Raw genomic sequence first — 13,583 nt, 5'->3', positions numbered from 1 at the left:
CGCGCCTGTCTACAGATGCTACTTATAGATCTAATATTAAAAACCCTTTTATTTCTTCAAATTATCCAACTATGTTAATTATAAAATTAATTATGATCTTATCAGTTAATTTTTATGATACATCTGGTGCAGATTTTGAAATATCAATTTCGAAATTAAGTTTAAAAATTTTTTTACAGTATTTATTATATAAAAAATTTAAAGTTGAGAAGTAACGCGCTACTTATCTATTTTCTAAAAAGGGGCGTGCTACCTTTTAAATGCAACGTGCTATTAGCAACCTTTACTAAAAAGTAGCGCGTTACTTTAAACAACTTGGCTTCAGCGCACTACTTGAAAGACTAGAGTAAGGCTAAAGTGTGTTTAAACAGAAATCCAGGCCGAATATGTAAAAGAAACTGTATACGGTTTCTTTTTTGAAAAAAGTGTATGGTGTATTAATGCAAGACACATTCTCAAGATAAGGAAAGACCCCTTTTATGGTGAAGATATGTTCTACTATTCGAAAGATCAAATCTCAAAATTCTTCTAGGTAAAAGTTACATATTTAGAGAAGAAAACTTTAATAATTTCCAATCATTAAAACCTGTATATATATATATATACACACCCTAGCCTCACCACTGAACGGGAATTAAGTACAGTAAACACAGTATGGAAGAACGATTTTTTAAAAAATAATATCAACATGTAAAAAAATCTGTCCAATTATTTTTTTATTTGAATTTTGGGATTTGTGTATTAAATATACATCTATTGATGAAATAAAAGGAATTCAATTTATTCAATATTCTTACAATGGTAAAGTAACGGCGTTGCTTTTAAAATATCTACATACTGACGTAAAAAGTTTATGTAATGACGCTAATATTTTTTCAGAGTAACTTAAAATTTAATCAAAGTAACGCGAAATTTAACGACATTACTTTTTTGAGTAACGTCGACAGCTCTAATAAATATTAATATTTAATATAGATTTTTATGAAATAAATTTATAAATCAAATAAAATAAAAATCATGTAATCTACATTCTTTTTTTAAATTTAAATAGGGGCCATCTTTTATAATGGTTAAAGCAACGATTTCCAATATTATTATTAAAATATAAATTCTGGAAAACGTTATTAATAATACAAAAAACATAATATAAGCCTTCCAATCCGAACCCTCTTTTGATTCCCTTGCTAAGTAAATCGCTCGCTAACAACCAAATCACTCCCGAAAAATACGCGTCTTTCTTGGAACATTGTGTAACTGAAGAATTCACTCAGCTCTTTATCAACAAAATTGATTTTCACCTTTGCCAAACCCAACCACAGATTTTATCAATTACCAACCCTAGGGTAAAAGTTAAGAATGAAGAATTGAAGTCTCTTCAGGTCGTGGTGGAAAGTTTGCACTTAGACTTTTACCCCAAACATTCCTTCGGTAATAATTTTTTTTCTACTTTTGACCCCCCTTCCTCATTTTATTATAATTGAAAAAAAAGTTGCAGAAAACAAATTAAAGAACGCACGTTAATAAAATTTATTTAGTAATGATTATAAATAAATATTTATTTTTACATAACAAAACTAGGCATGGAGAACCAAACGGATATCTATTTACAAAAATCCCATACCAACTGTATCTATCAACATTGCCTTCAAACTTACTGGGACAAAATGGGCAATTTTTTGCAGCACAATGAGTTAGTTACTTTCTGAATAAATTTCTTATCTTTATCGTGCAAATGATGCTCCATTTCCCAATATAAGTTATTATAAGCTGCTGACTTATGAAAAGTGAACAAGGTTGAAATGGATGACAGATTTTATAGGAAACAGCACCTTAAAAATTAATGTACAAGTTTTAGGCCCCCAAATATATCCAACCCAATAATTAGCTATTCTTATGATCGAACAATTTGTTATTTGTTTTAGATTTTTTTAGAATAATTAGCATCTTTATTCAAATATTTCAAATATAGATATTAACAATTAAAAATTATTCATATATATACTATATAAAAAACCATCTAAAATACAAAATAAAGTGAGGGGAGGTGCACAATTATGAAAAACATAATTGAGTCCTAAAAACGCGCAGCAATTATATTTAAATATTTCAATTTGTATTTTTTGTCTCAGGGGTGCCTGCCAAACTTTATTCTTAGTTGCTACAAAATATTGTCTTTCTGCAATACCAAACTTATTAGAATCATTCATTATGGATTATTGATAAAGGGTAAAGTATGAGGTGATATACGATAATTCTGGAGGGGGGGGGGGTTAGGATGATCTAGGTAATAAGATAAAATGTAATATCGATGGAGGGGAGAAATTATATAGCGAATAAAGATGACAGGGCAAAGAAGTATGGTGAAGTTTTTTGGGAAATAAGATGGCGGAGGGGGTGAGGATAAAATTAAATATTATGTTACGTATTATTGCGAAGAGTTATATCCGCTAATGCACTACCGCTAATATAATATAATATAACATATTTAATGCGCGAATATATTACAGCGAAAATAATATCCGAATGTATTACTTCGAAAGCGTTATTGCGGTATCACCGCAAAAGCATTATCGCGAATGCATTATCAAGAAAATAGTGGAGTGAATGCAACAGCGCGAATACATCATCGCAAGTACATCATTTGTAATATCGGGAATGCAGTTTGATGAAATTTACATTTTTATAATCATCGCCCTACTGAGTGAAACCTGAAAATGAGCCTAAATTAGGCTTGGGTCTTATAAAACAATTTTTTGGAAATTTGGTTTCATTTTTTTTGACTCAAAATATATAAAAAAAGATTTTAAGCAATAAAATAGAATGTTTTCTCTAGGAATAAGGTAAATGAATTATATATTATTTATTTGTTAATGATATTTTTTCACTAAATTTGGGACAGGACAAGCTCAGGCCTTAAAATAAAATTTGGCTGGACTCGGGTCTAAAAATAAATAAAAATTTTGCGTCTGGCTCCGGTCGAAAGAAATTAAATTTTCAAGGCGCTAAAAGCAATTCTTATTTAAAACATTGAGCCAAATAAATAATTGGTACTCAGAAATTTTTATTTTTAAATAAAAATTATCCATTAAATTTAATTATGATGATATTTATTTTAAATTTGATCAATTATACCCATATATAGGGTCTCCTAGAAACACATCCATCCCAGTCTAGAATTTTGTACAAATATAAGATTTTGAAAAATACCTTTTTTTCTATGGCCATTTACGGTTTTCTATTACCGGTTTTTGGTATTAATTGAGTTTCCATCACATCATATTAAAGATCTATTATTAAGCTATATAAAAAATTTATATTATTTCTCTAACTTAATTTATCTTGAGATATTTGAAAATTAATTAAGTGCATTTGTCAAAAATGCTCATTATACGCCCATATCTTAGCGAGTAAGTGGTTTAAGGAGGTAAAATTTTATTTTCTTCTTAGTTATTTTATACTACCAGTATACAAAATTTAAAAAAATTCGGGGTTGGGTTGAAACCAGGGTTGATTTAATATGGAATTCATATATATATTAAGTAAATATTAATACACAAAGTAAATATAAAAGCGTCAATTAATCCCCATTTATAGTGATTGCGTTATGTTCAAATGTTGCATTATTTACTCTATCCAAATCACGCCGATTCTTCACAGCGATAATTTGATAGATAATACTAAAATCAAAGATTTGCAGGTCCAGACCTAAGCCCGACCCGGCCTGGCTATATTTTATTTTTTTAAAATATACTTGGGGCGGACCAGGTCTGAAAATTTTTTTAAAAAAAATGGACGAACCGGGCCGTATATTTTAAAAGAATCCGGGTCGGGCCTGAAAATATAAAACCCAGGCAGAGCCGGCTCAAAAAAAATTTTTGAAAAAAAATCCGGGCCATGCAAATGGTACCTCTGCAGGTCTCTGACTAAAGTAGAGATAATTATTTTCATAATCCTATAGAAAAATTTTTAGCATCAGCGTTATCATTATACGCTTCATATATATATTATATCTATTTGGTTTAATTTTGTAAATAATGCACCGCTTAAACATACTCGTTTACTATAAATGAGGCCTTTGCAATGTCTCTAGTTATTGAAAAAGGTTTGAACTTGCTTAATTAGTTAGAATATATCAGAAGAGAGTTTAAAGAATTTCTTTAGAGTGATCAGGGGAAAAAAATTATTGGGGCCGGCATCCTTAAAGGTAACATAATTATAGTTTCCGAAATATTTAAAAAATAGAAATATATAAATTGATAACTTCTTATTATAAGTTAGCTAAGCAATTTTAATACTTTATATTAATTATATTAACCATTTGTTAAATATAAATAAATCACTATTGCATTCATGATAATGCATTCACGACAATGTATTTGCGATAACATTTCTCTGTAATTGATTCGCGACATTATTTTTGCTGTAATGCATTTGCTACAATATCTTTTTGCGCTATTCGCCTTAATACATTTCTTGTTAAGTTAAGCGTTATTGACGTGATACGATTAAAAATAACTGCAGGATATTTATATAGTTAAAAAAATAGCTTAACTTGCTTATCACTAGTAAATATATATAAAATTCAATGTAATGATTGATTTTACAGAAGTTCATATTTTTTCAGGCTACTTTCAAACTATACATATGTTATTAACCATTAAAAAGCAACACATCTTAATAAATATGTATTGAACAGGAAATAAGTCTAAGCATATTTAAAGATAATGTAATATAAATATTGACGAATTATTCATAATTTTTAATATGCTAGAGTGAAACATTTATTCTATCAACAAAATAAATTGAGTGTGAATTGACTTGTATGTTTTAGACATAGACTCCTGAATTAGAGAATGTTTCAGGGGTACGACATGCCTCTGATGCGCTCCCTACTACCCTGATTATAAGTTAAGAAAAAAGGAAGAGATAAAAATGATGATAACATTATAGGGATGGATGAATAGATAGATAGATGGATGGATAGGTAGATAGATAGATAGATAGATAGATAGATAGATAGATAGATAGATAATAGATAGATAGATAAAGATGAATAGATAGATAAAATAAAGATAGATAGATTTATTAGATAGAGTTATTAAGTTATATAAGACTGTTAGGAACAAGTATTTAAATAAAAGTTAGTCGAGTACCTTTGAAATCGTTGACCTCCAATATAATTGGCAAGCCTCAATGAAAAAACATGAACTGATTAAAATTTACAATACGCTGAATAAAATCTACGATTTATATAAAGGGAAAAGATCCAATTGGCTAAACGATCTCTATTTCAAAAACGATTGGTAATAAAGGTTCTAGGAGGTTTGAAGATAATAGACTTATCTCTTTATGACATTCCTCCCTTTAATGGTGTCCTTTTATATCATGGTAAAATTAAATGTTAAATATTTTAATTTTTTTTAAATATTTCTGAACAAGTCACAAATAAATTAATTCTTTAAATTCTGACATACATTAACCAAAATATCATTTTTTCAAAAATATAACCTCTAGACGAATCCCCTTTTATTAACACTGTCACAAATGCCCCGCTGCCGATCATTCTGCTCGATTTTTCCGAATATTTCTATCATTATACTGAACTAACACCAAATGGCGTTACTAACAATACCTCCGTATCAAAGAGAAACAATAATTTGGTATTTTGCGAAAATTTGCCAGGTCGTTTTTTTCCCCTAACATCATTTTTTATCGTAAGAGAATAAAGAAGAAATGTCTGTTAAATTAATTTTATTGTAAGTCTTATTATTAGCATCCTTTTTTTTGAATTACAATATACCTTCTTTGTAATAACAATATGGGATCTAAAATGCTAGAAGTGGGAAGCCTAGAACCCGGAAAGAATATAAATTTTCCAAGACCTTCTTAGTTTTATTGTGTATTCTAAAATACCTCATTAGTATTATATTATAATTAATTTCTATTCATTATTATACATAAAAAAAATAAATAAAATTATATAATAAAATTTTAGTTCCCAACTCGACAGTTATATGCGAGGCACAAGCTTTGCGATTCATATGCCATTATGACAGTTTGGCTTGGATTTGTCCATTAGTAATATCTGCGTCATCTCTATGGGTACCTTATCCAATCTTTATGTAGTTTAATATCTCAATTAGGAATGATGATATAATAGGAAAAAAGAAAGAAGGAAAAGAAATCATGCAAAAAATATTTATACATAAGATCTGTAAATGAATAAGTTATCTAAACTCCTTTTTTTGCAGTTAATAAACCATTTTAAAAATTTGTTTTATTTTTTTAAAACTCCCTTATATAAGAATTCTTATTCGTTCGAAGTTAGATACCATACCGATACATATATAAAAGTCAAAAATCCAAAAGTAACTTCAATTTAATATTATATTCTTGTATCAAAATTTATTATGAAATGAAATGACCAAATTTATATTTCAAGATTTTTTTGTTAGGTAATTCCCAAGGTTTGGGATGTGTCAGGGTTATTCCACGTGAAATCGATCAGGCTTTGTGGACCTCTTTCAAATCGAAGGAAACCTTTCATAATTATTCTATATGTTGTGATGATCTATACAATTCTATTTTTAGAGCTAACTCAATTAGTTCCGAAGATATGGCGGGCCAAACCTGAAAAATAGCGTCTTTCCTAATTCGGAAAAGCCGATAAAAATAAAGATTACACAAAAAATATAAATAATAAAGACCTATATTTAGTACCATTAAATAGCCCTTTAATACCTTAAAATTATTTAATTTTTTAAAAAAAATATTTTCTATGGGGGTGGGGGATAATTAAATTTTTTTAAGATAAAATTATTGTTATTTAAAAATATCAAGCATAAATTTATTAGGACTAATAACTATTTCTAATTACAATTTTAAATTAATGTGAATTATAAAAAATTAAATATATAAACCGTCCTATAAAAAACTATAAAATAAATGTGAATTAAAAAATATTAAACGGATTAAATTTAATTATTTATAATTCCTCACATCAAGGAAATGATATAAAAAACAGATTAGAACAACTTTGTAAATACTTGCATTTCAAGACAATAGAAAATCTATTTTTTCATAATAAAGGCTATAACAATACTAATGCATTAAAATATACTCAAATGCCAAAATTCAATAAATAATATATAAAATTAAAACCTTATAAATTTAGTTATTTTCAGATTTATATAGGAATAATGGCCTTTCTGTCTAACTACTCAAGGGTAGATGATGATATTATACTTGAAATTAAAGAAATGCAACTAAATCAAAAATCTACAAATTCATTAGTTATATTTTGTATACAAAAATAGAGTTAATAGCAATATGGCTTTAATATTGAAAAAATCAGTTAATAGATTATGGATCAATTAATTCAGTGAAAAAATTAATACATACTTATGGATATTAAACAAATATTTTCATTATTTAATAATTGAAAATGGATTGATACCTTAAAACGAAGCGGATATAGTGAAATATTTAATACCATAAGGAAAAGAATGTAAACGAAAAAAATGTAAAATTATTTATTTTATTATGGTTGAAACCCATTCAACCTGGTTACCGCATTTATAAAGATTCTTTTTACTCCAAAAAATTATTATATCTGTTCAGTTACGGTACAGATATTTATATAATTTATAACTGTTTAGCAATTTATTTCGGGGGTTCTGAGTATAATATCACCACCTACCCTTGATTAGTTAGATAGAAAGGCCATTATTTCCGTATATAAATTTCAAAATAACCAAATTTATAAGGGTTTGATTTTATATATTATTTATTCAATTTTGGCATTTGGGTATATATATTTTAAAGATAAATTAGTGCAAAATCATACATAAAGGTGACCATGGAGCTCATTTTGAAGGATATATTCAAAGGCACCATTTTAAAGAACATGAATCCCTAACTATAAGATATTAAAGCTTTCTAAATCTATTTTGCCATCAATATCGAAATCTAGCCCTAATATTTCTGTTATCATTAAGATCTATGATCAGGGTTAAAATGTATAAAAACACATTAATAAATTCTTGTACGTTAAATTCTTATATATTTTTTACATATTATTCATAGATAATTATAATAAAAAATAAATTAATTACATCTTTATAAATAAAAATATATTAACTTAAATGATAGAAAAATTTTAATAAATTATATTCATTATTATTAATTAAAATTATTTATGATGGTGTTGCTTCAATAAAAATCAGTTTAAATATATAACCGCAACGAACCTTTATAAACCTCTATAATTAGCTGAACTGAACCTTTATAAAATTTTTATAAGAACCGTAACTATTATGATTTTTTATCTACTTAACCGTAACCAAATTGAACCGTTATAAATAAAGGTTTGGGTCCCTGATCCACATGGACCTCTCCATCCTTTATTTTTCTATTTAATGAAGATCAATTATGTACATCTGTCAATAATATTGTATGAATTACAAGTCTCCTAACAGCAACGTATACTTACACACTTACAGCCACATTAAGAAAAAATAATAATTATATTATTTTGGAACATTGTCATGACTTTTTTTATCGTTAAAAAATTAGAAAAAATTAAATAACTAAAAGATTAATGGTTATTCCAACCTAATTTTTTCAATATAAATTTGTATTGATTTAATAAACACATACCAATTTTTAGATAATTTTATACTCAGTTACATAAAAAATTAACCTTTACCTTTTCCAGAAATGAAGAAACACCTGAGATTTTTAAAAAAGAAAATATATTATTGTTAAGTAAGGGATTCAAGGGCTATCTAATGATACCGAAAATAGATCTTTTTATATTTTTGAGTAATCTTTATTATTACCGTTTTTCATAATTAGGAAGGGTGCTATATTTTTTTAGTTATGACCTGCAATATCTCCATAAGTAATAGAATTGACGTTAAAAAATTAAATTGGATAGATCCTCACAACACATATAATCATCATGCAAAGTTTCATCCAATTTGAAGGAGATCCACAAAAATAGCCCTTTTTTGATAGTTCATGGAATTACCCCGATATTTTTTTACGATTATCTAAAGTGACATATTGTAATTATTTTTGTTTAGAGAAAAGTTCGTTAAAAATAATCAATTTTCACTGAGTGTAATTAGCAGAGTTGTTAAAAGATACTTTTTAAATGGATGATACAGATACATTGTCTAAAATAATATCTAGATACAGCTATTTTAATCAAAAATCTATCTAGATACAAATACAGATACCACATTTTTATATCTAGATACTGGATCTAGATCCTTTAACAACTCTGGTAATTAACCCGTTTAGGGAGAAAAACAAACTTTTTTCCCCTTTCATTTTTTGTTTTTTAAAAAAGAAATAATTGCTACAATATTAATATTTTATTGTAAATTTTTTATTTTCAAAATCATTTAAAAGTAAAATTTTAAAATACAATCAATTTAACAATGCAAATAATAGACAATCAAACATTCATGAACATTCCTTCATTGAAATATATATAAATCAGTTTGTCTAACTTGATCATCTATTAATCACCCTGAATATACATCACAGATCAACATCGCTCACTGGTCGCGGGAGATGTGATAATTTAGTAAACGAACTTAATTTTGAAAGTGGGGTACACTATTTACTTATTATTTCCGCGTCCTTCCATAGAGGTGGCAACTATTTCAGTTGTTCTATATGGTAATATTTAAGCCTAAACAATAGAAAATTCTCTGATCCAATTTTATCTTTAAGAAATGATCTTAATTCTGCTATTTGAATATCTGTCAATCTGATTTCAATTTTTTTTGGTAGAAGATATGCCAAGATCATAATATTGCTAACCATAAATGAAAGCCATTTTTTCAAATAATAATTTTACTGTCTCACTTAGCTTCAAGTTAATAGAATTATAAAATGATTCCCTAAATATAAAAGCCGGAGATATGCCTACGGAAGTATCAGTTCGTTTTTTTTGAAAATATAATTCCTTCACTACGGGTTAGAAAAATCTAAATAACTATTCGATTTTATCTTAAAAAGACAATCTATTGGTAGCATCATCAAGTAGTATAACTCTGAGTTCATGATGTTATAAATCCAGTAAATGAAATGAGCCCTTCTTTTGATTATCGACCAACCCTTACCAAAATATTTTATAATATTTTTGCTTGTTTTAAAAAATGAAATATTTTTCCTATATAATAATGGTAGCTATATTTTAAAAAATATCCATTGTTACCTCGATGTTAGTATCATTTTTTACTTATTTTCTTCTGTTGTTTTTAAAATATTTTTTTATAAAAAAATCGTTTTTCGTTTTGTTTTTTCCTATCCCTGAATAACTTTAATTATCAAGAGGTAATTTATCACACATGAGACATGAGGCAGCACACTCCCCATAAATAAAATGATTAATTTTACATTTTCTAAATTATTTTGTTTTTAAAAAAATTAGTAAAAACTTATTTTAAAATCATTATTTTTTTAAAGATTATTATGCTATCCCATGACGATAATTTTTTGCGATGCGGTAAAGACTATTGTCCTTACAACGCTGAAGCTTTTTTCGAAATCATTATAATTCATAATTTCAATATGAATGATGAGGCTAAAATAAAATCCTCAAATTGCGTAACCGAAACTAAATACGGGAATTCTGGTTACCGCGAAAATATAGAGGAGAAATTTTGTCTTAAAACTTACGTTAAAAAGATTAAAGAAGCTATGGGTAATTAAAAAATACGTGTATCACCTTATATATTTTTTTTACATTTAGTTTGGGAAGGAGAGATTTGGGTAAAATGGTTATGAAGTGAATGTTAATTTAAAAAAATTAGGGGGGAAAATGAAAGTAGAAAATATCTTTATATAATTTTATTTGCATTGGAGTTATAAATTAAGATTCTTGTTAATTTATTAATGATTATTTCTGATAAATTTACTAAAGATGCTTTTTCGTTATGATGACGTTATAATAATAAAATTAATTAAAATATAAACCTGTTTCCCCACCCAGATTCATTCCCCATCGACCCTTTTAGATTTCCTGAAAGAGAGAAAGATTACGACAAAAAACTCATACCCAGAATAAATTTAGAGAAATTTTGTGATACTTTTTATCCAAACTTTTCTACTAAGGTGGTTCAAAACGAAGCAATGAACTCCAGGCAAAAATCGAAAGATATCAACGTGGACAATACAGAAAAGAAAAAATTATTTTGGGAATTATCTTACATAGATAAATGGATAGTCAACGCCGATAATTTTGAGCTTCGCTTCGTGGATATAATAGACGACGTATTTTTTTTATAATATTCTTAATGTTATTTTTATCGGTAAAATAATACGTTAGAAATCATGAAATTATATCATATAATCAATTTTTCAATTATGTAAGAAATTCTTAAATACTTTTGAAATATTGAAACAGATTAAAAAATTTTAATTATAAAATAAAATATTTGGGTCATTCCATGTCAAATGAGCAAAAAAATCGAGATTTTTGACCGACCCCTTTCAATTTCGATAAAAAGTTGTAGACTGGTTATACATGTTTCCATTAGTTTATAAACAACAATTTAGCGCATTAGCAACTATATTAGCAGAGATAATCGGGGTTAAAGGTCCAAAAAACGTCTTTTTTTGCTTTTTGATCAAATATTGAATCTAATATCAATAACTAAGTTAATAATTGATGATTATGGCGAGACCATCAAAATTATTTGATAAAATATGGGTCATCTTATGGTCAGTTGAAAACTTGAAATTAATATTTCGAAATGTCTATGATCTCCGATTTTTAATTTTTTTAAGAAATATTATCCCGTTTACTATTTTTTTTAATAATTTCTTCAAAAATTAGCATGGCTGGATATTTATTTAAAAAACTTTTAAAAAATAGATGGCGCTATATATAATAGTTTTAATATGTTAAATTTCATTTTTTTTTATTGATTAAAAATATTTTAATGTATAATATATCATAAAATTCGATTATATAACTTTGTAAACCTTATTCCCCTGAGATATTCGCAGGATAAAAAATTTTAATAATTTTTTTAATATTCAATGTAAATTAAAAATAATTAAAAAATCCGACTAGCACACGAACAAAAAAGCAGGATTAAAGGAGTGCAGGAAAATTATTAAGGGAAAAATCGAAAATCACATTAATTACCACGCCTACCCAAACCCCCCCCTCCAGACTAAGTCATACCCATCAAGACCAAAAATGTTATGAAATTGTCATTATCTTAGATTATTAAAATAGCCAGAGATAAAGAAAATTTCTATAATTTTGAAAAAATTTTTAAGCAATAAAAATAACAAAATTATAGTTCTGATGAAATAAACCGACTCATGCCTGGAATAAAAGATTGTGTATCTGTTAAAGGCGAGAAAGAATCAGTCCAAAGACTTATATTATATAATCTTAAAGAAATATTCAAGATGTTTAAGGAAGAATACCCAAATATATCAATTGGATTCTCTAAATTTGCCGAACTTAGACCAAAAAATTGTATTTTAAGTTGGAGCTAGTGGCACACACACTGTTTGTGTCTGCGCCAATCAGAATGTGAAATTAATGACAAATGTAATAGTTGAAATGCAGGAGAAGAATACTGTATAAATTCTTATAACTATCTTTTGGCGCAAATTATTTGTAATCCATCTCAGCCAAAATGTTATTTAACAAATTGTGATCAATGCCCTGGTATAGAATCTCTTAGGGGCCAATTATACTTGTTTCAGAGAAATCATATAGAATATGTCACATTTAAACAATGACGGTGGATAGAGCAAATCTTGAAACTATTATAAAGTCCATTGATGATTTCATCGAATATCTATTAGAAAAAGTTCAAATTTTACTGCATCACTCGTTTATAGCTTAACACAAAGTTTATTTTTGAAGAATTCCAAAGAAAATTTAAAAGATGGGGAATTTTTAACAATTCTAGATTATTCTGAGAATTATTCCTTCATTTTACAAGATGAAGTTCAGGAATTTCATTGGAACAACGTGCAGGCCACTATACATCCATTTGTAGTATATTATAAATCTGGAGAAGAATTAAAAAATATAAATTTTGTTATTTTATCCGAATCATTAAGCCATAATACTAGTGCAGCCCACCTTTATCAAAAAATTTTTATTAATTTCTTAACAGCCAAATTTAAATCTAAACCAGAAAAAAATAATATATTTTTCAGATAAAGCCGCGTCTCAATACAAGAATCGCAAAAATTTTCTGAACATATGCCTTCATAAATACGATTTTAATATTTCTGCCGAATGGCATTTCTTTGCTACTGCTCACGGCAAAAATGCATGTGATAGTATTGGAGGAACTGTCAAAAGATTAGTTGCCAGAGTTAGTCCTCAAATGCCAAATAAAAATCAAATCCTAACTCCATTAGAATTATATAATTATGCTGAAGAAAATATTAATATAATTCAATTTGAATATATATCCAATCAAGAATATATCGAAGAGGAATTAGCCCTTCGTAAAAGATTTAATTCTGCACTGCCCATACATGGGACCCAACAAATTCACGGGGTTATTCCCATTGATCAAAATAGACTA

The 13,583-nt window shown here is 27.1% G+C and overlaps 1 protein-coding gene across 5 annotated transcripts in view; it reads left to right on the top strand.

Annotated features, from left to right (window-relative positions):
- LOC135923035 (uncharacterized) overlaps nt 1–13,583 on the top strand; it is a 155,717-nt gene that overhangs the window by 51,629 nt on the left and 90,505 nt on the right. For all 5 annotated transcript variants that reach the window (XM_065457634.1, XM_065457636.1, XM_065457635.1 and 2 more), the window contains 8 exons: nt 1,152–1,428; nt 1,579–1,690; nt 5,258–5,388; nt 5,515–5,682; nt 5,996–6,102; nt 6,306–6,368; nt 10,483–10,720; nt 11,009–11,289. In XM_065457634.1, the coding sequence (XP_065313706.1) occupies nt 1,152–1,428; nt 1,579–1,690; nt 5,258–5,388; nt 5,515–5,682; nt 5,996–6,102; nt 6,306–6,368; nt 10,483–10,720; nt 11,009–11,289 (1,377 nt within the window). The remainder of the gene's footprint in view (nt 1–1,151; nt 1,429–1,578; nt 1,691–5,257; nt 5,389–5,514; nt 5,683–5,995; nt 6,103–6,305; nt 6,369–10,482; nt 10,721–11,008; nt 11,290–13,583) is intronic.

The sequence above is a fragment of the Gordionus sp. m RMFG-2023 genome, chromosome 1 (assembly GCF_954871325.1).
Source record: "Gordionus sp. m RMFG-2023 chromosome 1, tfGorSpeb1-WG-v2, whole genome shotgun sequence".
Taxonomy (NCBI): Eukaryota; Metazoa; Nematomorpha; class Gordioida; order Chordodea; family Parachordodidae; genus Gordionus; species Gordionus sp. m RMFG-2023.
This window is presented reverse-complemented; position numbering and strand designations above follow the sequence as displayed.